The sequence below is a fragment of the Pseudophryne corroboree genome, chromosome 2 (assembly GCF_028390025.1).
Source record: "Pseudophryne corroboree isolate aPseCor3 chromosome 2, aPseCor3.hap2, whole genome shotgun sequence".
In the NCBI taxonomy this organism is placed as follows: Eukaryota; Metazoa; Chordata; class Amphibia; order Anura; family Myobatrachidae; genus Pseudophryne; species Pseudophryne corroboree.
Genome location: NC_086445.1, coordinates 878,672,034 through 878,699,740, shown reverse-complemented (window position 1 = coordinate 878,699,740; position 27,707 = coordinate 878,672,034). Strand labels below are relative to the sequence as shown.

At 48.0% G+C, this 27,707-nt stretch overlaps 1 protein-coding gene and 1 long non-coding RNA gene across 3 annotated transcripts in view; one reads left to right on the top strand and one right to left on the bottom strand.

Annotated features, from left to right (window-relative positions):
• The window catches only part of LOC135051347 (uncharacterized), a 182,084-nt gene that overhangs the window by 78,469 nt on the left and 75,908 nt on the right, over positions 1 to 27,707 (bottom strand). The gene's annotated exons all lie outside the window — the stretch shown is intronic.
• Positions 1,278 to 27,707, top strand: part of LOC135049940 (uncharacterized) — a 78,675-nt gene continuing 52,245 nt past the window's right edge. Inside the window, exons 1-2 of one of the 2 annotated variants that reach the window (XR_010241515.1) lie at positions 1,278 to 1,728; positions 16,978 to 17,082. Coding sequence is in view for 1 of the 2 variants with exons in the window: in XM_063955967.1 (XP_063812037.1) it covers positions 1,426 to 1,728; positions 16,978 to 17,082 (408 nt within the window). In the remaining variant the exon portion in view is untranslated. The remainder of the gene's footprint in view (positions 1,729 to 16,977; positions 17,083 to 27,707) is intronic. The other variant, XM_063955967.1, reaches the window with a different exon arrangement.

Genomic DNA, 27,707 nt, shown 5'->3' with positions numbered 1-27,707 from the left:
TTAGTTCTTGGTTAAGTACTGTTTTGTTACTTGGTTAAGTAATCTTGTTCAGCCGTTGCTGATGTTTCAAGCTAGTTAGCTTGGTTTGCCTTGTATATGTGAGCTTGTGTGAATCTCGCCACGATCTGTGTAAAATCCTTCTCTCGAAGTTGTCCATCTCCTCGGGCACAGTTTCTAGACTGAGTCTGGTAGGAGGGGCATAGAGGGAGGAGCCAGCCCACACTCTTAAAGTGCCAGTGGCTCCTAGTGGACCCGTCTATGCTCCATGGTACTAATGTGGACCCCAGCATCCTCTACGGACTACGAGAAAAGGATTTACTGGTAGGTAATTAAAATCCTATTTTTTCACTAATAAATTGCTAGTTTTTTATTTCACAGTTGGCAACACTGTGTGTAGCTGGCTGTATTGGGAGCGTAGGATGGTGCTGGTGCTTACGGGTGACGAGACAAGTGGAGCCCTAATCTGGGCGGTGTGGTCGCCAGCGGGAGTAGAGCGGTCTAGCATTGATGTCGGGGGTTGCAGCCGGGAACAGCGAGACACTTGCCTCTTCAGCCAGGGGACATACAGTAATGTGCGCTCCGGACCCCAGTCCCAGGGAGGGAGCCCTGGGCACGGCTGGTCTGGGCAGCATAGGCAGGGCAATGTCACCAATACAGGTGCACATGCTGCATGTATCTGTGTCACCCACCTGAGTGTGCCTGCTACACTCTCTGGCACCAGACTGCCACCATTCTCTCTCTAGTCTCTACCCAGTTGAAACCGGCGCCACGACCACTTTACTCTGTACCCACTACCCATACTTGCCTAATAATTACCTGACCCTCTCCATGAGGGAGAAAATGCTCTGTTCCTGGACTTTCCTGGTAATGTATGATTGCCATCACCTGTGGTGAAACACCTTTCTTATCAATTAACTAGCTCACCACAGGTGATGGCAATCATACATTACCAGGAAAGTCCAGGAACAGAGCATTTTCTCCCTCATGGAGAGAATCAAGTAGGCAAGTATGGGGTAAATACTGGCTGCTTTATTTTTACAATTTGGGATTCCAGTTTGAACACACCCCACCCAAATCTAACTCTCTCTGCACATGTTGTTTTATTCAAACATCGTAACATTCCTGCCGTCAGCATCGAAAAAACGGGAACATTGAGACTTTCAGGTAGGCAAGTATGCACTACCCAGCTACACGGGCACGGCACTAGTACTGACCAAACCTTTCTACACGTACATTTTAATGTATTTCCAACAATCCCCAGCAGGGGGTAGCACAGCACAAGCAAAAGCTGCCGGCTACTCCATTTATTTACTTCCTCGTTCCTGTCCTCACTTCCTTTAATGTCCGTGCGTGCAGTGCCAGGGTTGTGTCTGTTTTCCCATCGTGTGTGCTCCTTTCAGCTGCCCACTGAAGGCGTGCAGGAGCATGGCTGCATCAGTACCTGCTGGGCTGCAGTGGGGGACCCTAGAGCAGAGGAAAGACGCTGGAGAGAACCTGTATCACCTGATATACCTGTGGAAGGTGCAGCAGCTGCCCCCAGATGTTCACAGGTTCTGTGACCCCCAGCTACCTGCCCCCCGCAGGAAGGAGCTGCTGCACCTGCTGAGGAGCTTGGAGGATGAGTCCAGTTGTCAGCGCTTGCAGATCCTGTTCTCTTTCTCTGTGCCCAGTCCACAAGTGCTGGACCTGCTGTGTGCCCAGCACTTGCCCCTGGTGTCTGCAGGAGCTGTGAGTACAGGGCACCCACATCATGGTGCTTTTGGGTTGTTATATAGTTTCAGCTAAACTGGCATGACCATCTCTCCAGGAGTGTCATTTACTGCAGCAATTCTAATTTAAATAAACATTTTAATTGAACTAAAAGTACAACTGCTGGGTATTGGGTAAAAACCGTAATGGTCCGGTCCCCAGAACGCCAGACCGGACTAGCTCTCTGCAGCAAACTCTGCCATTCTGAAGGTTGTAGTGCTTGTCCTTGTCCGTCCCCGTCTTGGGGGGTGTTCTGTATAGGGGGTACCTGTGACAGCTGTCACCAGGGAGGCAGAGATAACAGCCTCCCCGTATGGTCTGGAACGTTCCGGTTATTACCTCATCTCCGGACCATATTAGAGGCTGTAATGTCTCCCTCCCTACATCCCTGGTGAATTCTGTTACAGACACCCACGCAGACTGGACACCAGCCGGACGTGGACAAGTACTACAAGCTCTAGAATTGCACAGTTTGCTGCAGGGAGCAAGTCCAGTCTGGCGTTTCGGGGTCCAGACCAGTCCGGTTTTTACCCAATCCCCAGCTGCTGTGTGCATGTTTTTATGATGCAGGCGTAAGATGTAATTGCAGTTCTGCATGTGTATTTCATATGTGTCTTAACTGGAATCTTAAGACTGATCTTAATGGGAATTTTGAAATACTGTACCTGCTCATCAGGCTGACAGAGATGCATCAAGTAAAGAAGTTCCCCATAACAGCCTGTGAGCTTGTCATTTTACAAGATATGCTAGAAAAATGACAGAAGCTGTCTGGTAACTTTGGGCAACATCTCCACTTTATGGAAGGTTTGCTAGATTTCCCCCTAAATGAGCTCCACCCACCCCTTTCACCAAGTTACTAAAGTGAGAAAGAAAAATGTATTAATAAATTAAAGTGTTATGGACTGGGCTTAGGCCAGGGGTGTTTTAAAAGAGGAGTGGGTGGATGGGCCCCCTCCTTCTCCACGGCGCCGTAGGCTCCAGCAATGTGCCAGAGTCTACTGAGCGTTCGTAATTCTCCAGAAACATGGTAGCCGCAATGGTACAAAGACTTATTTACTACTTCGCATGCGCGACTGCAATTTTAGGACTGATTTTTGCAGCGACATCTGCGGCTTCAGCGCCCGTCAAGGGACTTCGCAAAGGTAAGTATTAACACAGCATGGGTGCAGTGTGGGCCCCTCTGAACCCAGGGGCCTGTGTGCACCACACACAATGAACACATGGTAGAAACGCCAATGGCTTAGGCTAGGATTTATTTATGCTCATGCATGATTTAGCATAGGGGTTCTTAAGCTATTTTTCTCTTACGTCCTAGAGGATGCTGGGGTCCACATTAGTATCATGGGGTATAGACTGGTCCACTAGGAGCCACTGGCACTTTAAGAGTTTGAGAGTGTGGTCTGGCTCCTCCCTCTATGCCCCTCCTACCAGACTCAGTTTAGAAAATGTGCCCGGAGGAGCCGGTCACAGCAAGGGGAGCTCCATAGAAGTTCTTTCAGTTTTATTATTTTTGTTAGAGTTTAGGCACAGGGAGGCTGCTGGCAACAGCCTCCTTGCTTCGAGGGACTAAGGAGGGTAGTAGTGTCCGCCCTGCGGGGTCTGAGCCACTATCTCTGCTGACAGGACACTGAGCTCCTGAGGGCATCGAACGTTCGCCGCCACAGGGGATCGCTCACCCCAGCAGCATGCCGCCGCCTCCCCCTTACAGAGCCAGAAGATCAGTGGCGAGTTAGTCACCGCCCCCCCCTGGCAAGCAGGGAGCCGGTGTGAAGATGGTGGCAACAGGGTAGGGAGCGCAGAACTAACTGTGCTCCGGGGCTCAGCGGTACATGATGCGGCGCTATGAGGGGCGCACTGATCCAGCGCCTACACCCTACACTGTCCAGCAAGCCTGTCAGGCCAGTATAATCTTCAGAAGAGTGGGACGCAGCGCCATGAAAGGGGGCGGAGCTTCTCCTCAGAGCGGACCCAGCAGCCTTCAGCGCCATTTTCCTGCCTGCAGAAGCGCTGACAGGGAGAGCTGTCCCTCCAGATCAACTCCAGCTGCCTTGTACGGTACCATGGGGTTGTAGATGGGGGGGGGAGTCTGTATATCTATACTGTGTAACCTATTAAGGTGCACAGTAAGCGCTGGATAGGGGTTTCCCTATATCCTGAAGCGCTGTGTGTGGGTTGGCTCCAATCTCTGTGTCACTCTTGGCATTCTTAGGGGGGAAACTCTGCCTGCCCCTTCCGTGTGTGTGTGTGTGGAGTGTTTGTTGTATCCATAAAACTATGTCCAGGGACTCTGTGTCATATGCTGCAGAGGATAATTCCTCTCAGGATGAGCCCATTCCATGTAATCAGGATTGTACTGTTTTAGTGCAGGTCCCTGCAAGGGAGCCTGAGGGGTTAGCCTCTATCAAAAGTATGATTTCTCAGATTTCTACTAGGGTTGCACAAAATGAAACTGCAACTCAGGTCTTACAGAACTCTATGGCAGTTTGGTCTGGTTCTGTTACCTCAGGACCCCCTAGCGTACACTCTCATAAACGTGCTCTTGCCCAGATTATGCAGGATAACACGGATACCGATTCTGACACGGCAGACGGTGATGGGGATGTACTGCGGGGGGCGGCATCTCTTGCAAAAGGGGTGCAGTTGATGATTGAGGCCATTAGAGATGTGTTGAATATTGCAGATACAACACCTGAGCAGGTTGAGGAGGCTTTCTTCACTGACAATAAGAAAACCTCGCTAACCTTCCCTTCGTCTAAGGAAAAAATAGGAAAACCCGCCTATTTTTGACGCGTCTGTCTCCAGACTGTCTAAAATGGTGGTTTTACCCGTTCCAGGATCTACTGCGTTAAAAGAACCGGCTGATTGCAAAATTGACACTACACTCAAATCCATATACACGGCTTCAGGGGCGATATTACGTCCTACTATTGCCTGTGCGTGAATTTCTAAAGCTATAGTAAAGTGGTCAGGCACGTTACTTGAAGATTCAAATACACTGGATAAAAGTGACGTTGAATTATTTTTACGTAACATTCAGGATTCTGCAGGATTTATGGTGGAATCCATGAAAGACCTGGGTTCAATGGCTGCAGGGATTTCTTCTATGTCTGTCTCGGCTCCCAGAGAACTTTGGCTGCGCCAGTGGTCTGCCGACGCGGAATCCAGGAGAAGTGTGGAGAACCTACCCTACACAGGTCAGGCTCTGTTTGGGGAAGCGTTGGATGCGTGGATTTCCACGGCAAACGCGGGTAGGTCACCTTTTCTTCCCTCAGCTGCGCCGGCTACGAAGAAACCCTTTTCTGCAGCTACGTCACAGTCCTTTCGGGTTGTCAAATCAAGAAAGACCGAGCCGTCTAACACCTTCTTTAGAGGAGGTCGGGCAACATCCAAGAAACCTGCTGCTGCAGGCTCCCAGGAACAGAAGCCTGCTTCAGGTAGGTCAAAGTCCTCAGCATGACGGTGGACCGCGCGGCCTGGAGGTAGGGCCGGTGGGAGCGAGGCTCAGACGATTCACCCAAGTCTGGGTGTCGTCCGGCCTAGACCCTGGGTACAGGATATTGTGTCCCAGGGGTACAGGCTGGAGTTTGAAGATATATCACCTCACCGATTCTTCAAATCAGGCTTGCCAGTTTTGCTGGCAGACAGGGCTGTCCTACAGGAAGCCATTCAAAAGTTGGAAGAGTCACAGGTCATTGTACCAGTTCCTCCTCATCTGCAAAACCGAGGTTACTATTCAAACCTTTTTGTGGTACCAACACCGGATGGTTCGGTCAGGCCCATTCTGAACTTAGTCACTAAACCCCTTTCTGAGGGAGTTCAAGTTCAAAATGGAGTCCCTGAGGGCGGTGATATCACGTCTGGAGGAGAGGGAATTCCTGGTATCCCTAGATATCAAGGAAGCGTACCTCCACAAGCCGCATCAGGCTCGGAGAACACGGTTGGATCCTGAATCTTCCAAAGTCACATTTGGAGCAGACCAGGAGGTTGTCTTTTCTGGGAATGATCCTCGACATGGAAGTGCAGAGGGTGTTTCTTCCGGAGGAGAAAGCATTGGTGATACAAACAACGGTCTGGGATGTCCTGAAGCCGGCCCGGGTTTCGGTCCATCAGTGCATTCGCCTTCTGGGGAAGATAGTGGCCTCTTACGAGGCTCTGCCGTACGGGAAGTCTTATGCTCGGCCCTTTCAACTGGATCTCCTGGACAAGTGGTTGGGATCTCCACTACACATGCACCAGAGAAAGCCAGGATTTCACTCCTCTGGTAGCTGCAACTACCTCACCTTCTGGAGGGCCGCAGGTTCGGGATTCAGGACTGGGTCCTTCTAACCACGGATGCAAGTCTCCGGGGCTGGGGCGCAGTCTCTCAGGGAGAAAACTTCCAAGGAAGGTGGTCAAGTCTGGAATCCGGCCTGCCAATAAACATTCTGGAGCTAAGAGCCGTCTACAATGGTCTTCTCCAGGCGGCCCATCTTCTGCAAGATCGAGCCATTCAAACGCAGTTGGACAATGTAACGGCAGTGGCTTACATAAACCGACGGGGCGGAATGAAGAGCAGAGCTGCAATTTCAGAGGTAACAAGAATCATCCTCTGGGTGGAAAAACACGCGTTGGCGCTGTCAGCAATCTTCATTCCGGGAGTAGACAACTGGGAAGCGGGCTTCCTCAGCAGACACGATCTCCATCCAGTGGAGTGGGGACTCCATCCGGATGGTGTTCACGGAGATAACAGATCTTTGGGGGGGGTGTACCTCAAATAGACATGATGGCCTCTCATCTCAACAAGTAGCTTTAGTGGTATTGTTCCATTTCGAGGGACCCACAAGCCGTGGCGGTGGACACCGTAGTGACTCCGTGGGTGTTCCAGTCGGTGTACGTGTTTCCTCCACTTCCACTCATTCCAAGAGTTCTAAAACTCATAAGGAGAACAAAAGTTCAGGCAATCCTCATTGCTCTAGACTGGCCAAGAAGGGCTTGGTACGCGGATCTTCTGGATCTGCTGCTAGAAGAGCCGAGGCCTCTTCGGGAGGACCTGCTGCAGCATGGGCCGTTTGCTTATCAAGACTTACCGCGGCTACGTTTGACGGCATGGAGGTTGAACGCCAGATATTAGCTCGGAAGGGCATTCCGAACAAGGTTATTCCTACCCTGATACAGGCTAGGAAAGGAGTAACGTCTTAAAATATGTATCTTGGTGTGAGTCCAAGAAGTTTTCTACGGTGAAGTTTTAACTGGGACGGTTTCTCCTCTTCCTGCAAGCAGGTGTGGATATGGGCCTAAGGTTGGGATCTGTAAAGGTCCAGATTTCGGCCCTATCCATTTTCTTCCAGAAACAATTGGCTTCCCTCCCTGAGGTTCAGACTTTTCTGAAAGGGGTTCTGCACATCCAACCTCCCTTTGTGCCGCCTACGGCGCGCTGGGATCTTAACGTGGTGTTACAGTTCCTCCAATCGGATTGGTTCGAGCCTCTACCGGAGGTTGAGGTCAAGTTTCTCACGTGGAAGGGTGTCACTTTTTTGGCCTTAGCTTATGCTAGACGTGTGTCGGAGTTGGGGGCTTTGTCTTGTAAGAGCCCCTACTTGATCTTCCATGAAGATAGAACTGAGCTCCGAACACGTCAGCAGTTCCTTCCGAAGGTTGTGTCGGCATTTCATATCAACCAACCTATTGTGGTGCCAGTTGCTACTAACTCCTCAATTTCCTCAAAGTCCTTGGATGTTGTAAGGGCTTTTAAAATCTATGTGAAGAGGACTGCTCGTCACAGACAATCGGAATCTGTTTGTCCTGTATGATCCCAAGAAACTTGGGTGTCCTGCTTCTAAGCAGACGATATCTCGCTGGATTAGGTTCACTATCCAGCATGCGTATTCTACAGCAGGTGGGTTCTTCTTGGGCGGCTGCCCGGGGTGTCTCGGCTTTACAGCTTTGCCGAGCAGCTACTTGGTCAGGGTCGAACACGTTTGCAAAGTTCTACAAGTTCGATACGTTGGCCGCTGAGGACCTGAAGCTTGGTCAATCAGTTCTTCAGGAGCCTCCGCGCTCTCCCTCCCGTTCTGGGAGCTTTGGTACATCCCCATGGTACTAATGTGGACCCCAGCATCCTCTAGGACGTAAGAGAAAATATGATTTTAATTACCTACCGGTAAATCCTTTTCTCGTAGTCCGTAGAGGATGCTGGGTGCCCGCCCAGCGCTTCGTGATCCTGTAGTGGTTACTTACAGTAGTTCAGTACTGCTTTGTTGTTGGTTAAGTACTGTTTTGTTACTTGGTTAAGTAATATTGTTCAGCTGTTGCTGCTGTGTCAAGCTGCTTAGCTTGGTTTGCCTTGAATGTATGAGCTGGTGTGAATCTCGCCACTATCTGTGTAAAATCCTTTTCTCTAAGTTGTCCGTCTCCTCGGGCACAGTTTCTAGACTGAGTCTGGTAGGGGGGGCATAGAGGGAGGAGCCAGCCCACACTCTCAAACTCTTAAAGTGCTAGTGGACCCGTCTATACCCCATGGTACTAATGTGGACCCCAGCATCCTCTACGGACTACAAGAAAAGGATTTACCGGTAGGTAATTAAAATCCTATTTGCTTTGTCTGACAATAAGAATTATTACAGGACCCCTAGAAGTTACCACAGACAGGCCACAGCACGTGTGGTCAGCAGACCGCTCATGGACGCTAACTCTGCGGAGGCAATCACTGCATTTCTCTTACGTCCTAGAGGATGCTGGGGTCCACATTAGTACCATGGGGTATAGACGGGTCCATTAGTAGCCATGGACACTTTAAGAGATCAATAGTGTGGTCTGGCTCCTCCCTTTATGCCCCTCCTACCAAACTCAGCTTAGAAAATGTGCCCGGAGGAGCCGTTCACAGCTAGGGGAGCTCTTAGGAGTTTTCTTATTTTTTTTAAAATTATAATTAGATCTTTAGGTACAAGAAGGCTGCTAGCAACAGCCTTCCTGTTTCGTGGGACTCTGGGGGTGGGGTGGGGGGGGGGAGTAGGAACCAACTCTAGAAGTTAATGGTCCTCTATCTCCGCTGACAGGGACAGGACACTGAGCTCCTGAGGGTGGTGACCGCAAGCCCACGAGGCGACCGCTCACTCCCACAGCACATCCGCCACCCCCTAACAGAGCCAGAAGTAAGAGGAGTGGCGAATACAACACCGGTGTCCCGGTTAGCGGGTCGCTGGCGGATATGGCAGTACAAGGGTGGGAGCGCAGCTCTGACAGGCTGCGCGCCAGTAAGGCTCAGCAACACTTCGTGTAGGCGCTTGGAGGGGCGTCCTGGGCCAGCGCAGTCACCCTAAACTGGTCACAGACGCTAACAGGGCTGTTAGCATAGAGACCTCTGGCCAGTATAATCAAAATTGTGCGGGAAGCCACGTGCCATTGCGGGGGGCGGGGCTTCTCAGAGCGGATCCAGCACTCACCAGCGCCATTTTCCTCCCTGCAGACACAGAAGAAACGCTGACAGGGAGCGCTGACCCTCCACATAACTCCAGTTACTGCGGTACCAGGGTGTTATAGACAGGGGGGAGTGAAGTGTTAGTACTAATCAACCTATTAAGGTTGGTTTCTCAGCGCCGGGCTTTTGTCATAACTGCTCCAACTGGCGCTGTGTGGCTGGCTCCTTAGACTCTGTGACTCTCTGAAGGTACTCTGGGGGGAAATTGTATCTGACATTTTCCTGTGTGTGTGTGTATCCCATATTACCATATCTAAGGACTCTGTGTCCCGTGCTGCACAGTGCTTATCTTCTCCTGAGGAGTCTATCCCATGTACTCAGGACTGCAATATACTGTCTCAACCTTCTGAATCCGAACCTCCATGGGTGGATTCTTTAAGGGGAATGATATCCCAGATTTGTACAAGGATGTCACATACTGAGAAAGAGACACAGTTTTTGAGGAAATCTGTGGAGGGGTTACAGTATTATGCCCCCACTACTTAATCAAAAACCCCACATACATACCCAGAAAAGCGTACACTTGCCCAGATAATGCAAGCTGATAATGCTGAGTCGGTATGACTCTGATACAGGGGACGGTGATGGGGATGTGCAGGGAGGGGTTGCATTCCTTGCAAAAGGGGTGCAACTAATGATTGAAGCCATTAGGGATGTTTTACACATTACTGAGAACGTACCTGAACAGGTGGAGGAATCTTGTTTTACAGTAAGTAAGAAATCCTCGTTTACCTTTCCGGCTTCCAAGGAGTTAAACTCTTTGTTTGAAAAATCCTGGGAAAACACAGAGAAAAAATTCCAGATCCCAAAAAGGGTTCTCATTGCTTTCCCTTTTCCTGAAGAGGATAGAGAAAAGTGGGAAAACCCATCTATAGTTGACGCATCTGTATCTAGGTTGTCTAAAAAGGTGGTTTTACCTGTTCCTGGTTCAACCGCTTTAAAAGAGCCGGCTGAATGCAAGATTGAGACTACACTCAAATCACTATACACAGCTAATGGCGTCGCTTTACGACCCACTATTCCTTGTGCGTGGATTTCTAAAGCCATAGTAAAGTGGTCAGGCACATTGCTAGAAGACTTAAATACTATGGATAGAAGTGACATTGATTTAGTCTTAAGTCACATACAGGATTCTGCAGGGTTCATAGTGGAGACCATGAAGGACGTTGGCATGCTGAATGCACGGGCTACTTCTATGGCGGTCTCGGCGCACAGAGGACTCTGGCTACGCCAATGGACTATGGATGCGGAATCCAAGAGAAGTGTGGAGAACCTACCCTTCACAGGTCAGGCTCTGTTTGGGGATGCTTTGGATGCATGCATCTCCATGGCAACTGCGGGTAAGTCAACTTTTCTTCCCTCAGCAACACCACCGGCTAGGAAGTCTTTTCCTTCGCCTACACTGCAATCCTTTCGGCCCGCAAAATTTAAGAAATCCAAAACCCCTCCCACCTTCTTCTTTAGAGGAGGTCGGGGAAAGTCCAAAAACCCTGCGCTATCAGGTTCCCAGGAACAAAAGCCAGGTTCTGCTTCCTCAAATTCTTCAGCATGATGGTGGACCTTCCTGCCTGGAGGTCGGGTAAAAGTCTACAGTCGCGTTTGGGCGTCATCATGCCTAGACCCCTGGGTAAAGGATATTGTGGCCCAGGGATACAGACTGGAGTTTCAACAACTCCCACCTCACAGATTCTTCAAATCAGGATTACCAGTTTCGCAGACAGACAGCGTTATCCCACAGGAAGCGATTCAAAAATTGGTTCGAACAAATGTCATTGTTCCTGTTCCACTCCACCTACAACACAAGGGTTATTACTCAAACCTGTTTGTGGTACCGAAACCGGACAGTTCGGTAAGACCGATATTAAACCTAGAGTCATTGAACCCCTACTTGAGGGAATTCAAATTCAAGATGGAGTCTCTGAGGGCAGTGATCTCAGGTCTGGAGGAGGGGGAATTTCTGGTATCCCTGTATATCTGTCACGATCCAGGTAATTCCTTATCAGTATTTACCTTCCAAATGCCTTTTGAGACTGTCCCAGCATTCCAAGCCTGGATTCCATCTGCACTGTCTGCATGCAGCACGCTGCATCTCATTGTCTCAAGTCTCTTCACTGTGATTCTGGCAGCTTCATGGTTAAAACTCACATGCAAGTTACAAACAGTCTTTCCCTCCAAGTTCAAACATGGGCGCAGCCATGTTTGTTTTCATCACATGTTACTTTTCAGCCTATCAGCTGCACTCTGGTTTCTGCCTAATTATCCAGCAGCTGCACGCTAGACTCTGCTTAATCAGCCAGCCAATCCCTGTTTCCCAGCTGGTATAAATATCCTGTTCCTGGGCTGGAAAGTTATCAGTGCTTCAGTTGTCATCCTAGTGAAACCAGTCTCTTCCTATTGTGGTCGTTCCTGCCTGCAAACTCCACTAGAGACTCACACCAGTTCCACTCTCCATGGTGCAGCCTGACTCTGCAGTGTCTCATCATTGCATCCTGTGACCGGCAGTTACCCGACACCAGCTTCCAGCGGTGCTCTGCCCTGCCAGTAACCATCAGTGTCCCGCCATCGATCTCCAGTCACCATCGGTGTCCCGCCATCGATCTCCAGTCACCATCGGTGTCCCGCCATCGATCTCCAGTCACCATTGGTGTCCCGCCATCGATCTCTAGCTACATTGGTGTTCCGCCATCGATCTCTAGCTACATCGGTGTTCCGCCATCGATCTCCCATTGCACCCTAACACCGGCTTCCAGCGGTGCCCTGTTCCTGTATTCCGGTAATCTGCGCTCTCAAGCATCTCCTGTATCTGCGCTCTCAAGCATCTCCTGCATCTGCGCTCCCAAGCATCTCCTGCATCTGCGCTCCCAAGCATCTCCTGCATCTGCGCTCCCAAGCATCTCCTGCATCTGCGCTCCCAAGCATCTCCTGCATCTGCGCTCCCAAGCATCTCCTGCATCTGCGCTCCCAAGCATCTCCTGCATCTGCGCTCCCAAGCATCTCCTACATAACTTCTCGCTCTCAAGCTACAGTTTGCATTCCAACATTATTAACACAGCTCTTCAGTGCATTGGTGTGGTAAAGGACTCACCATCTCCAGGTCCTTTAAGGCTGTTCTATTGTACCACACCTAGAGACTTCCTATGTGCATCTCTGAGAGCTGTGACTTGTCATCCTGTTACCATACTGCTAACTGTCGCTATCATTTGTGAGCTGAGTTCATTTAATAAACCTGTTGAACATATCCTCTGTTGTCATGGTCACACCTTCGGGCTTTAGGTACTGCAGGTTCACGAATGTCCAGGAGTCCTATCTGGCCTCTCACATTTAAGTATACCTCAGCTCCTACAACTGAAGCGTCCAGTAGTGAGCACCAGCCCTCAGTTGTGACAATATCAAGGATGCATACCTTCACATTCCGATCTGGCCGCCTCACCAGGCTTATCTCAGATTTGCGCTGCTGGACTTTCACTATCAGTTCCAGGCACTGCCATTTGGCCTCTCCACAGCACTGAGGGTGTTCACCAAGGTCATGGCAGAGATGATGCTACTCCTCCGCAGGCAGGGAGTGAACATAGGGGGTCATTCCGAGTTGATCGCTCGCTAGCTGTTTTTAGCAGCTGTGCAAACGCTATGCCGCCTCTCGCTGGGAGTGCATTTTAGCTTGGCAGAAGTGCGAACGAAAGGATCGCACAGCGGCTACAAAATAATTTTGTGCAGTTTCAGAGTAGCTTCAGACCTACTCAGCGCTTGCGATCACTTCAGACTGTTCAGTTCCTGTTTTGACGTCATGAACACGCCCTGCGTTCGCCCAGTCACGCCTGCATTTTTCCTGGCTGGCCTGAGTTTTTCCGAACACTCCCTGAAAACGGTCAGTTGACACCCAGAAACGCCCACTTCATGTTAATCACTCTGCGGCCAGCAGTGCGACTGAAAAGCTTTGCTAGACCTTGTGTGAAACTACTTTGGCCGTTGTGAAAGTACGTCGCGCGTGCGCATTGCTACGCATGCGCATAAAGTACTGTTTTTTTGCATCATCGCTGCGCAGCGAACATTTTCAGTTAGCGATCAACTCGGAATGACCCCCATAATTCCATATCTGGATGATCTGCTGATAAAAGCATCTTCCAGGGAGAGGTTGTTGCAGAGTATTGCTCTCTCAGCTCGACTACTCCAGGATCATGGGTGGATCCTAAACCTTCCAAAGTCACATTTAGAACCGAAAAGCAGACTGCCCTTCCTGGGGAGGATACTCGACACGGAAGTGCAGAGGGTGCTTCTACTAGTTGAGAAAGCGTTGGTGATCTAATCAATGGTACGGGATGTCCTGAAGCCAGCCCGGGTATCGGTTCATCAGTGCATTCGTCTTCTGGGGAAGCTAGTAGCCTCCTACGAGGCTCTACAATACAGAAGATTCCATGCAAGGTCATTCCAACTGGATCTCCTAGACGAATGGTCGGGATCACATCTTCACATGCACCAGCGGATACGCCTGTCGCCAAAAGCCAGAATTTCACTCCTCTGGTGGCTGCAAACTTCTCACCTACTCGAGGGCCGCAGGTTCGGGATTCAGAATTGGATCCATCTAACCACGGATGCAAGTCTCAGAGGTTGGGGAGCAGTCACCCTAGGGGAAAACTTCCAAGGAAAGTGGTCAAGTCTGGAATCCATCCTTCCGATAAACATTCTGGAACTAAGGGCCATAAACAACGGCCTTCTACAAACAGCGCATCTTCTGCAATATCAGGCCATTCAGTTTCAGTCGGACAATGTAACGGCAGTGTGCTACATAAACCGACGGGGCGGAACGAAGAGCAGAGCGGCAATGTCAGAGGTAACAAGAATCCTCCCCTGGGTAGAAAAGCATGCGGTGGCGCTGTCAGCAATCTTCATTCCGGGAGTGGACAACTGGGAAGCGGACTTCCTCAGCAGACACAATCTCCATCCAGGAGAATGGTGCCTCCACCCGGAGGTGTTTGCAGAGGTGACAAGCCGATGGAGTGTACCTCAGATAGACATGATGGCCTCTCGCCTCAACAAGAAGCTTTGGAGGTACTGTTCCAGGTCGAGAGACCCACAAGCAGTAGCGGTGAACGCACTGGTAACTCCGTGGATGTTCCAGTCAGTGTATGTGTTCCCTCCACTTCCACTCATACCAAGGATTCTCAAACTAATAAAAAGAACAAGAGTTCAGGCGACCCTCATTGCTCTGGACTGGCCACGAAGGGCTTGGTACGCAAATCTTCTGGAATTACTGCTGGAGGATCCGAGGCCTCTCCCTCTTCGCGAGGACCTTCTTCAACAGGGGCCGTTCGCCTATCAAGACTTACCGTAGCTACGTTTGACAGCATGAAGGTTGAACGCGAGATCTTAGCTCGGAAGGGCATTCCGAACAAGTTCATTCCTATCCTGATACAGGCTAGGAAGGGAGTAACGTCTAAACATTACCATTGGATTTGGGAAAAAGTATGTGTCTTGGTGTGAATCCAATAAGTTTCCTACGGTGGAGTTTCAACTGGGGTGGTTTCTCCTCTTTCTGCAAGCAGGTGTGGATGTGGGCCTACGCTTTGACTCCATAAAGGTCCAGATTTCTGCTTTGTCCATTTTCTTCCAGAAACAATTGGCTTCTCTCCCTGAGGTTCAGACATTCTTGAAGGGGGTTCTGCACATCCAACCACCCTTTGTGCCTCCTACGGCACCTTGGGATCTTAATGTGGTACTGCAGTTCCTGCAATCGGATTGGTTCGAGCCCTTACAGGAGGTGGAGGTCAATTTTCTTACTTGGAAGGCGGTCACACTGTTGGCATTAGCATCTGCTAGACGTTTGTCAAAATTGGGGGCATTGTCATGCAAGAGCCCCTACTTGATTTGCCACGAGGATAGAGCTGAGCTCCGAACGCGTCAGCAATTTCTTCCAAAGGTTGTGTCAGCTTTTCATATCAACCAACCTGTTGTGGTGCCAGTGGCTTCTGACTCCTCAAAGTCCTTGGATGTGGTCAGGGCTTTGAAAATTTATGTGAAGAGAACTTCTCGTCACAGGAAGTCGGACACTCTATTTGTCCTTTATGATCCCAACAAGATTAGCTGTCCTGCTTCTAAGCAGACAATTTCTCGGATCAGGCTTACTATTCAGCATGCTTATCCTACAGCAGGCTTGCCGTGTCCAAAATCGGTTAAGGCCCTCTCTACTCGTAAAGTGAGTTCTTCCTGGGCGGCTGCCTGGGGTGTCTCGGCTTTATAGCTTTGGCGAGCAGCTACTTGGTCAGGTTCGAACACGTTTGCTAAGTTCTACAAGTTCGATACTATGGCCTCTGAGTACCTAAAGTTTGGTCAGTTTGTTCTGCAGGAACCTCCGCACTCTCCCTCCCGTACTGGGAGCTTTGGCACATCCCCATGGTACTAACTGGAACCCCAGCATCCTCTAGGACGTAAGAGAAAATAGGATTTTAATTACCTACCGGTAAATCCTTTTCTCGTAGTCCGTAGAGGATGCTGGGCGCCCGCCCAGTGCTTCGTATTTCTGCATTGTTAATTGGTTAAGTATTGTTAGTTAGCTTGGCTTTCCTTTTGTTATGTGTGAGCTGGTGTGAATCTCACCACTATCTGTGTGTTTCCTTCTCTCGAAGTATGTCCGTCTCCTCGGGCACAGTTTCTAGACTGAGTCTGGTAGGAGGGGCACAGAGGGAAGCGCCAGCCCACACTATTAAACTTTGAAAGTGCCAGTGGCTCCCAAGGGACCTGTCTATGCCCCATGGTACTAAATGGAACCCCGGCATCCTCTACGGACTACGAGAAAAGGATCTACCTGTAGGTAATTAAAATCTCTCTCTCTCGCTCTACTTTTTTTCTTTTTTTCCCATTGAGGCATTATATGCACACAATATACAGCATTCAAGAAAAGACATGTACTGTATGCAGTCTTTATACCAAAGCAAGTGATACATACGATCGAAATTAAGATGGAAGTCAAGTACTTCAACTCAGATCGTAAGGTCATTCTTCACTTATAGTATAGTGGTATATAATGCTAAAGATAACATTAACAAATAGAAACAAAACATAAGAAATAACACAAAATAATATAAAGTACACTCTCTCATCCCCTCTATAGGTGGGTTATTATAAATTAAGGCCCAGATTTATCAAGCCTTGGAGAGTGATTAATAGCATGGCGATAAAGTACCAACCAATCAGCTCCTAACTGTCATTTTTATAACACAGCCTGTGACATGGAAGTTAGGAGCTGATTGGTTGGTACTTTATCACCTATTTATCTCTCCAAGGCTTGACAAATGGGGGCCTAAGTGTTTTAGATACCAAGACGTATCTTTTAAGCAATAATGAATCTGATGCCTCATTTCCATGGATAGCATGGAACTGTGACTCTCCCACGGTAACAATTTGCCCACTTTAGGTTCCCTACCTAAAATTACTTCAGTCCAATCCATACGGAACAGATGAAATCATTTGGACATTAATAATGATAACAACAATGACGGAGATGATGTCGATATCTATTCATTCAGAATTGTTTTACGGGCCTCTGCATTGACTGCTGGGAGCAAGCGTCTACCTCTACCCTTGCTGGTCCTCAAATGTTTTGGAATGAGGCGAAGTATAGCCCACTCTAATTAAGCAAAGAAATCTCAGCATATCTTTTTTTTTTCTTCAATAAATTTGTATCTTGCTATGAACATCTGAAAAATGTATGATTTTATGTAATTCCTCTAAAGACAAAAATAATATCTCCCCTTATCATGGTCCTGCTATTTTTCTAGGGCACAGGGTACTGGGAATTCTTACTACAATGCCGTGGACTTGATGTAGTGGTTTTTGACCAGAACAGCATTTTCCCACCTGAGATGCGTTATACGGAGGTGATGGTAAGAACAATGTAGTGCAACCACTATGTAAAGTGTATTAAGGGAAGTAAACCTTAATTTGGTAAAACTGCAAAAAAATATTTACCCTGGGTCTGTAATGTCCCCTTTCCTCCTGTCCTTTAGATTGTACTTTCCTGATGTATGTAGCTTTGTGGGGAAACTTTGTGAAGTTCTGCATCATAAAGTGAATCTATCCACGCGTCCACCAATTTATTTTTCTCGCAGTCTTTCCCCGATGTGATGAGATTATTTTACAATCTAAATGAAGAGGTCATTTAAAGTACTAAGCCTATGCTTATGTGTGTATTTAACAACACGGAAATAATTTTTATTTCATTAAGGTTCAAATACAGGTTGAGTATCCCTCATCCAAAATTCAAAATCCCACATTTTTGGATACACTACTGAGATAATGGCATATGTATTGTATTGTAATATATATATATATATATATATATATATATATATATATATATATATATATAATTATTTTTTTCTCTGACTGGGTCCACAGGACTATCCACAGGATAACATTGGGATATTGTCGAGCGACAGCGAAAATGGCACCAACACGGTCACAAGCTTTCTGGCCTCCCAGGATGCATTGGGGCCTCCACTATATAGTCCCGCCCACTGACTCAGTCAGATCAGTTTTTTGCTTGGTGCGGCAGGAAGCCGCATGGTCACAGGGCTGCTGTGAGAGCAGCCTCAAGTTTTCATTACTTTATTTTTATAGACTTACTATAATGTTTTTTAGAGCGACTTCTCTTAACAGCGTCTTAAACGCATATTAGAAAGAGTCGCTCCAACAACTCCCCACCGGGTCGCAACAACGCTTACCTTCGGGTATCAGTGCTATCTCGACGGGCGTCTGTGTCGGATGTTCTAGCAGGTCCAGCAGACGTAACCAGGCTCTGGCCGGAGCATGGGGAGACGGTGAGTCTATGGACTTCCTCTTACTAGAGGGGTCAGGACACAGCTACACTGATTTGGTGGAGACTACAAACAGTGTGTTGATGCGCCGAACATCTCGAGTGTGACAGCGCTACGCTCCGGGGATCATAGGCGCCAGGACTAGGTAGAGGCCGCGATCCTGGGAGTTTAAGTCAACAGGGGGATTCAGACGCTCTCCTGGCCGCCCCTCCTCCGAGTTCATGGCCAGATCCCGCGTGTCTCTCATTTCATGAACTGAATGACCTCACTTCCGGCTCAGACGCTACCACGAGGGTACTCGGTCGCAGCATAGACGCTGCGGTTGTGTACACTGGATATAAACCCGCCCAGACCGAGTCGCAGGCCTTAGCGTCTGCATACACGTGGAAGTCGCTCAGCGTCCGTGTCCGTTGGTGAGCGTCCGTGTCCGTTATCAGTTATCAAGAGCGGCAGTGTACACCAGTAGCATCTGAATCCACTCAGCGTCTTACGAGCGTTTTTGCTTGGATATGGAAGTGTGGTGAGTTTCCCTGTATCCCGCTCTCTGGAGGCAGGGTATACAGTACTAGAAATTCTCTCTACTTCTTAGTATGCATTGTTAATTTTTAGTACCTATTGCATATGAGACCTGTATATTACTGTGTTTTCTGCATGTTATGTTGAAAATAGAACCAGTTAAAACAGAAGTACAATTTTCCTACTTATGTTTAAGATATTATGAAGGTTGTATTCTCATATGACAATGTCTAATGCTTTAACATGTGTGCTGACTTTTCTGTGTAATGTCAGTCCTGTTCTGACCCTCAAATCAAGTGCACTGTGGTCAGATTGATCTCACCTCTGTATACTGACATATAGTGTTCTTCAGTCGCAAATTGTGTAGTCGATAACAGGTTAATACCATGTCTGTGAGCGGCAAAAGTGATGAGGAGAATTTATCAAGCACTCCTATAGCCCTAACATGCTTATCTTGTAAGTCAGGTGTAATTGATATGAATCAATTGGTCACTTATGAGGGTTTGTGTGCAAACTGTTTCGCTTTTCAGCGAAGTAAAAAACAGGAGTTGGTTCAACCACCAACAGAGCCACCATGGAATATGTTCGCAAAGACTCTGTCTTCAATAGCGGACAGGTTAGCTCCGGTAGCACCACCTCAAGGGTTAGGTTACACTATGAACCCATACATGCAGCTCCCCTCCTATGGTTTGGTTCCAGTAGCCTCTACAAGCAACCAAGGGGCAGGTAAGACTAAGACAGATATGTCTGTGTGGCAGACTACACAAGATGATACATCGGATGATGATGAGGAAACAATAGAATCAACTCCGTATGATGATCAGCCGCAGAGCTTTAGTTCAGAAGATGTAGCTGAACTTATTAATGCCGTGAAGGCTGTGCTTTCTTTGGAAGAGCCAGCCAAGACAGCGTTAAAAGCAAAAGCACCTGTATTTAAACTAACAAAATCAGTGAAAGCTGAATTTCCAGCGTCAGATGAGTTGACGGAAATGATGGATGAGTCTTGAGCAGCGCCCAGTAAAAAGTCTAAGATTCCTAAGAGATGGGATTCTTATTATCCATTTCCTGCTGGGGATTGTTCGAAGAGAGAAGTTCCTCCAAAAGTAGATGCACATGTTCTGCGACTCGTGCATAAATCTGCTTTACCACTGTCATCTACCTCATTGAATGATGTCCCAGACAGAAGGGTAGAGAGCCTATTGAAAAATATTTTTTCTCTTGTAGGAGCAGTGGTAAGACCTGCTATGCAGGCCCGGCGCTACCCGCTCAGCGAAGGGATGCAGTGCAGGGAGGCGCTGGGAGGGAGAGGCGCTCCCCCTGCTTTGCATCCCTTCCCTGCTGCGCCGTCCTGTCCCCACTGCTGCCAGCTGCTGTGCGGCGCTGGCAGCATGAAAAGCCCACTCCCCCCCTCCCTTCACCTGTGTGTCAGTGGCTCCGTACATATCAAAGGAGGGGGCGGAGCTACATGGACCGTAATGGGCGGAGCTAAACGGGACAGAAGGGGCGGAGCTACACTGACCAGGCTGCTGCAGTGCTGTACTGAGGGAGACAGTGGCTTAGGTAAGTGGAGGGTGACAGAGAAATGTGTGTGTGTGTGTGTGTATATGGTGGGTGTGTATGTGTGTGTCTATATGTGTGAATTGTGTGTGTGCGCACGTGCTTTATGGACGCTACTACTGGGGGGGGCATTACGTGTAAGGACGCAACTACAGGGGGGGCATTACGTATAACAACGCTACTACTACTGGGGGGGCATCACATGTAAGGACGCTACTACTACTGGGGTGCCATTACGTGTAAGGACGCTACTACTACTGGGGGGGCATTATGTATAACGCAACTACTATGGGGGGGCGTTACATGTAAGGACGCTACTACTACTTGGAGTGCACTACGTATAAGGCCGATACTACTACTACTGGGGGGGCATTATGTATAAGGACGCTACTACAGGGGGGGGTATTACGTATAAGAACGCAACTACAGGGGGGGCATTACGTATAACGACGCTACTACTACTGGGGGGGCATTACGTATAAGGACGCAACTACAGGGGGGGTATTACGTATAAGAACGCAACTACAGGGGGGCATTACGTATAACGACGCTACTACTACTGGGGGGGCATTACGTATAAGGACGCAACTACAGGGTGGGTTTTACGTATAAGAACGCAACTACAGGGGGGGCATTACGTATAACGACGCTACTACTACTGGGGGGCATTACGTATAAGGACACAACTACAGGGGGGACATTACGTAAAACAACGCTACTACTACTGGGTGGGCATTACGTATAAGGACGCAACTACAGGGGGGGGCATTACGTATAACGACGCTACTACTACTGGGGGGGCATCACTTGTAAGGATGCTACTACTACTACTGGGGGGCATTATGTATAAGGATGTTACTATTACTGGGGGGGCCATTACGTGTAAGGACGCTACTACTACTACTGGGGGGGGCATTACGTATAAGGACGCTACTACTACTGGGGGTGCACTACGTATAAGCACGCTACTACTGCTTGGAGTGCACTACGTATAAGGACGCTACTACTACTGGGGGGGATTACGTATAAGGATGCTACTACTACTGGGGGGGCCATTACGTGTAAGGACGCTACTACTACTGGAAGGGGCATTATGTATAAGGGCGCTACTACTACTTGGAGTGCACTACGTATAAGGACGCTACTACTACTGGTGGAGGCATTATGTATAAGGACGCTACTACTACTGGGGGGCATTACGTATAAGGACACAACTACAGGGGGGACATTACGTAAAACAACGCTACTACTACTGGGTGGGCATTACGTATAAGGACGCAACTACAGGGGGGGGCATTACGTATAACGACGCTACTACTACTGGGGGGGCATCACTTGTAAGGATGCTACTACTACTGGGGGGCATTATGTATAAGGATGTTACTATTACTGGGGGGGCCATTACGTGTAAGGACGCTACTACTACTACTGGGGGGGGCATTACGTATAAGGACGCTACTACTACTGGGGGTGCACTACGTATAAGCACGCTACTACTGCTTGGAGTGCACTACGTATAAGGACGCTACTACTACTGGGGGGCATTACGTATAAGGATGCTACTACTACCTGGGGGGGCCATTACGTGTAAGGACGCTACTACTACTGGAAGGGGCATTATGTATAAGGGCGCTACTACTACTTGGAGTGCACTACGTATAAGGACGCTACTACTACTGGTGGAGGCATTATGTATAAGGGCGCTACTACTACTGGGGGGCATTATGTATAAGGACGCTAATACTACTGTGGGGGCATTATGCATAAGGACGCTACTACTACGGGTGGGGCATTACGTATAAGATAAATAAGATTGTGCTACATTTTGGCGTAATTTTAAATGGGGGTACTATTGTGTTGCCATGCTCCTTGTGAGACCACACCCCTTTTCCTGGCGCGCGCCAAAGGAATATGGGAGGGCGCAAATTTATAGTTTGCAGGGGGGCGCCGAACACCCTAGCACCGGCCCTGCTGCTATGGCTTCGGCCTGGGTAGCAAAGGCAAAGGGCGAATGGATAGAGGAACTAGAGAATGACATCCCCTCTCCTACTAGGGAGCAATAGGATCGTTTTTGCCGTTTAAGACAATCTGCCCAGTATTTAGAAGAAGCAGCAATTGATGTAGGCACTGTTGCTTCTAAAGCTTCAGCCTTGACAGTAGTCGCTCGCAGAGCAGTTTGGCTACGGACCTGGAAGGCGGATGCGGAATCCAAGAAAGAATTGGAAGCATTGCCTTTTGTGGGTAATATATTATTTGGAAAACCTTTATCGGATATCCTAGAATCAGAGGCTGAATCGAAAAAGGTCAGATTTCCGGCTACCTATAACCCTAAGTCCAAGGGTTTAAAATTTCGCTCATTTTGCTGGCAAAGCAAAAGCTAAAGAGGAGCCTAAACAACCCCAGTTTAAATCCAGGGGTAGGAAGCAGTGGGCTAGCAAGAAGCCAGCTTCCAAACCTGAACAGAAACCCTCAGCCTGAAGAGACGGGCCTCCGCCTGGAGGATTCCAGGGTTGGGGGCCGACTCCTTCAGTTTGCACGTGTATGGCAACAGTCAACAACAGATGTCTGGGTGCAGAAGGTAGTATCTCAGGGGTATGGGTTCCCATTCAGGAGGCAGCCTCCTCAAAGATTTTTTTGCACCAGCCCATCTCGTATAGAGTCGAAGGCCAATGCCCTGCAAGAAGCAGTCCAAAAATTACTACAGTCAGGTGTGATTGTCCCAGTACCTCCCATCACAAAAGGGACAGGGGTATTACTCCAATCTATTTCTAATCCAGAAACCAAATGGGTCATATCGACCAATTCTAAATCTAAAAATGTTGAACAACTACATATGGATCCCGAAGTTCCACATGGAGACATTACGCTCCATAATGTTGGCTATGGAACCGGGAGACTACATGGTATCTCTGGATGTACGGGATGCTTACCTACATGTGCCTATAGCACTGTCACATCAGTGTTACCTCAGGTTTGCCATCCTCCAGGAACATTTCCAGTTCCAAGCTCTGCCTTTCGGGCTAGCTACAGCACCCAGGGTGTTTACCAAGATCAGGGTGGTTATGGCAGCTTGTCTGCGCAAGCAGGGGATAAGAATATTCCCATACCTAGATGACCTGTTAATCTTAGCACAGTCGCAAGATTTACTGTTGAGCCATCTCCAACAGACGATAGTTTGTTTACAGAGACACGGGTGGCTCATAAATTGGGAAAAGTTGTCCCTGAATCTGTCACAGCGGATGGTTCATTTGGGAGCCATATTGGATTCAGACCTACAGAAAGTTCTCTTACCAGAGAAAAAAATAGTCAAAGTGCAGGTCATGGCTCAGGAAGTGTTGCAAGCCCAGATAATGTCAGTCCATGCAGCAATGCGACTGTTGGGTCTGATGGTATCAACCTTCGACATGGTGGAATATGCGCAATTCCACTCCGGGCCGTTGCAGCATCTCATTTTGACCAAATGGAACGGAAATCATCAAACGATAAAGAAACAGATGATAAAGATTCCAGTAAATGTAAAAAGGTCTCTAGCGTGGTGGCAACAGACAGACCATTTAAACAAGGGGAGACCCTTTTGGATAAAAGAGTGGCAAGTACTGACAACAGATGCCAGCCTGCAAGGCTGGGGGGCGGTACTTGGAAGCCTATGGTTCCAGGGAAAATGGACCGCAAGGGAAAGTCGCCTGCCGATAAATCTGTTGGAGATAAGGGCCGTTTACTTGGCTCTAGTTCAGGCAAAGGACAATCTACAAGGAAGACCAGTCCAGATCCGCTCAGACAATGCGACGGCAGTAGCATACCTCAATCATCAAGGAGGAACTCACAGCAAGAGTCTGATGGAGGAAGTAACCCCCATTCTAAAATGGGCAGAACTCCATCTCCCAGCAATGTCAGCAGTATTTGTCCCGGGTGTACTAAATTGGGAAGCAGATTTTCTCAGTCGACACACCACTCAGGAAACCGAATGGGCACTACACCCAGAAGTGTTTCAGACACTGGTGAACAGATGGGGTCTACCGGAGATGGACCTTATGGCGTCTTGTCTAAACAACAAAGTTCCGAGGTTCGGATCAAGAACAAGGGACCCAGGAGCGGTCCTGGTAGACGCACTGTCAGTAGAATGGAGGTTTCAGCTGGCATATCTGTTCCCTCCAATATCTCTGTTACCCAGAGTAGTGAGAAAGATAAAACAGGCAAAAGGAGCAATCATTCTAATAGCTCCAGCTTGGCCAAGAAGGCATTGGTACACAGATCTGTTGAGAATGTCCGTGGAAGCACCGATACTGCTCCCTCAACGTCCAGATCTGTTAATGCAGGGTCCTTGTTGTCACAGTCATCTGGATCGCCTATCTTTGACGGCGTGGCTGTTGAAACCTCTATCTTAGAGGCTAAAGGATTTTCGAAACAAGTAATCCAAACCATGCTTAGAGCAAGAAAGCCTTCTTCGGCTCGTGTGTATCATAGAATATGGCAAGCCTATATTCACTGGTGTACTGGAAAAAATTACAATCCGAGATCTTTTAAAGTAGCTAGGATTTTGGATTTCCTTCAGGCAGGATTGGATAAAGGGTTGAAAGTTGCTTCCTTGAGGGTGCAAGTCTCAGCGTTGACTGTATGGTTTCAGCAAAAGATTGCTGACCTACAGGATGTACGTACATTTTTCCAAGGAGTAGTACATATTCAACCTCCATTTGTTCCTCCTGCAGCTCCCTGGGATTTGAATTTAGTTCTTAAATTTCTCCAGGGTCCTCTGTTTGAACCACTTGAGAGAGCAGATCTTAAGTGGTTAACGGTTAAAGTTATTTTTTTACTGGCAATGGCGTCAGCCAGAAGAGTGTCAGATTTAGGAGCATTATCATGCAAGTCTCCTTTCCTAAGTTTTTTTCCAGACAGAGCAGTTCTCAGAACGAGATCTAGTTATCTTCCAAAGGTGGTATCAAAATTTCACCTGAATGAAGAGATTGTAGTCCCAGCTTTTCAGGTATCGGGACTATCTGCGGGAGAAGCGTCGCTGGACGTGGTCCGGGCTTTGAGAATCTACATAGATCGTACTAGTGCCATCAGGAAAACAGATTCTCTCTTCATCCTATATGGATTCCATAGAAGAGGATGGCCTGCTAGTAAACAAGACGCTGGCGAGATGGCTCCGTATGGTAATATCAGAAGCTTATTCTCATGCAGATCTCCCTATTCCGGCTAATGTCTCTGCACACTCTACACGTAAGGTAGGTCCTTCTTTGGCAGCACAACAGGGTGCTTCAGCAGATATGTAGGGCAGCCACCTGGTCTTCCATAAACACATACATCAGACATTATGCCTTGGATACTTTTGCCTCTCATGACGCAGACTTCGGGTGAAAGGTCCTCCTGTGCAATCAGGAGCGTCCCCACCACTAAATGGCTTTGGGAATCCCAATGTTATCCTGTGGATAATCCTGTGGACCCAGCCAGAGAAATATACGTTATGGTAAGGAACTTACCGTTGATAACGTGATTTCTCTTATGTCCACAGGTATCCACAGGGATCCCACCCTGACGCATCTGATTTGAGGATCTAGACAATCACTAAACCTCTTCCTTCTTGTATGGAAGGGTGTGCATGTGTGTTCTTATCGCCTGTACAGGTCTCTACCTAATGTTCCTGCCTAAAATTGCTGTGGAAAGAACTGATCTGACTGAGTCAGTGGGCGGGACTATATAGTGGAGGCCCCAATGCATCCTGGGAGGCCAGAAAGCTCGTGACCGTGTTGGTGCCATTTTCGCTGTCGCTCGACAATATCCCAGTGTTATCCTGTGGATACCTGTGGACATAAGAGAAATCACGTTATCAACGGTAAGTTCTTACCATAACGTGTGTGTGTGTGTGTGTGTATATATATATATATATATATATATATATATGTATGTATGTATGTATGTATGTATGTATGTATGTATGTATGTATGTATGTATGTGTGTGTGTGTGTGTGTGTGTGTGTGTGTGTGTGTAAAAATGGTGGCACTCAGAGACTTGAAGAAAGATGCAAACCGTGCTTTTAATTCGACGTTTCGGGCATCAGCCCGTCATCAGGAGTAACAAACAGTGTATGACAAAGTGACAGCCATTTATACACTTACGAACAAACACATAATTACCTGATCGGCCGCGTGTACGCCCCCGGGCTCCGGCCTCCACGAGTCCAGCCGCGTCATCAGAGGCACGTCCTTGCAGTTCCGTCATCCGGGAGCGACCACCGCCCGCAGCCTATCAGATTAACACAGCGTCACGTTGTCCCGGTAACCGCACGGCAACAATAACAAAGCAAACTGACATGTAATAATAAAAACATTGTAAAAAGAAATCCTGCTGGAGTTATTGGCAGATCTACCAACCAACTAGGCCATACTATAAATGCTTAATACATAGTTACTTAGTTAATGTAATGAACAATATAACATTATTGTAACAAATACATAGCACTTATAAAAAACATTGTAGACCCAATGAGTCATTCAGGCCCCTTGGAGACAGGGTGCCCAAGGTGTAAATCCATTTACTCTCAAGTTGTAATAGTAACTTCTTCCTATTACCTCCTCTTATATTAAAGGGAACATGATCGATTAGCTTGGTTCTAATACTGGCTATAAGGTAAGCATCTGGGTAAATAGGTTCAATACCAAGAGTAAATACACCAAACAAATAGCCAAAAAGTTTTGGCCCATCATTAATACTGACAAGAACCTACCTGCACTAGCGGGCACTAGATTATTACCTTGTTACACCCGGGGCCGTAACTTAGGAGACTTGCTCATTAAAAGGGACATCATGAAACTTAAACAACAAGCGACCACGACACATTATCTTAGTCAAAAGTTTGGATGCTACCGATGCCTGGGAGTCACCACATGTAGATCACTAATCCCTGGCGACACAATTGCACATCCGTATTCAGGGAAGAAGTACACGATAAGACATGCTCTCGCCTGTACTACTAAATTCGTCATATATGTTCTGACTTGCCCATGTGGCTTAAATTACGTGGGCAAGACGGAAAGACAGTTTAGAGAAAGAATGGCCGGCCACAGGTCGGCAATTAGAGCTGCGCTTGAATCTGGTACTAGCGATCAACCAGTTTGCCCGCCACTGTGCGGCAGCTAGGCACAATATAGCCAGTATTAGAACCAAGCTAATCGATCATGTTCCCTTTAATATAAGAGGAGGTAATAGGAAGAAGTTACTATTACAACTTGAGAGTAAATGGATTTACACCTTGGGCACCCTGACTCCAAGGGGCATGAATGACTCATTGGGTCTACAATGTTTTTTATAAGTGCTATGTATTTGTTATAATAATGTTATATTGTTCATTACATTAACTAAGTAACTATATATTAAGCATTTATAGTATGGCATAGTTGGTTGGTAGATCTGCCAATAACTCCAGCAGGATTTCTTTTTACAATGTTTTTATTATTACATGTCAGTTTGCTTTGTTATTGTTGCCGTCCGGTTACCGGGACAACGTGACGCTGTGTTAATCTGAAAGGCTGCGGGCGGTGGTCGCTTCCGGATGACGGCACTGCAAGGACGTGCCTCTGATGACGCGGCTGGACTCGTGGAGGCCGGAGCCCGGGGGCG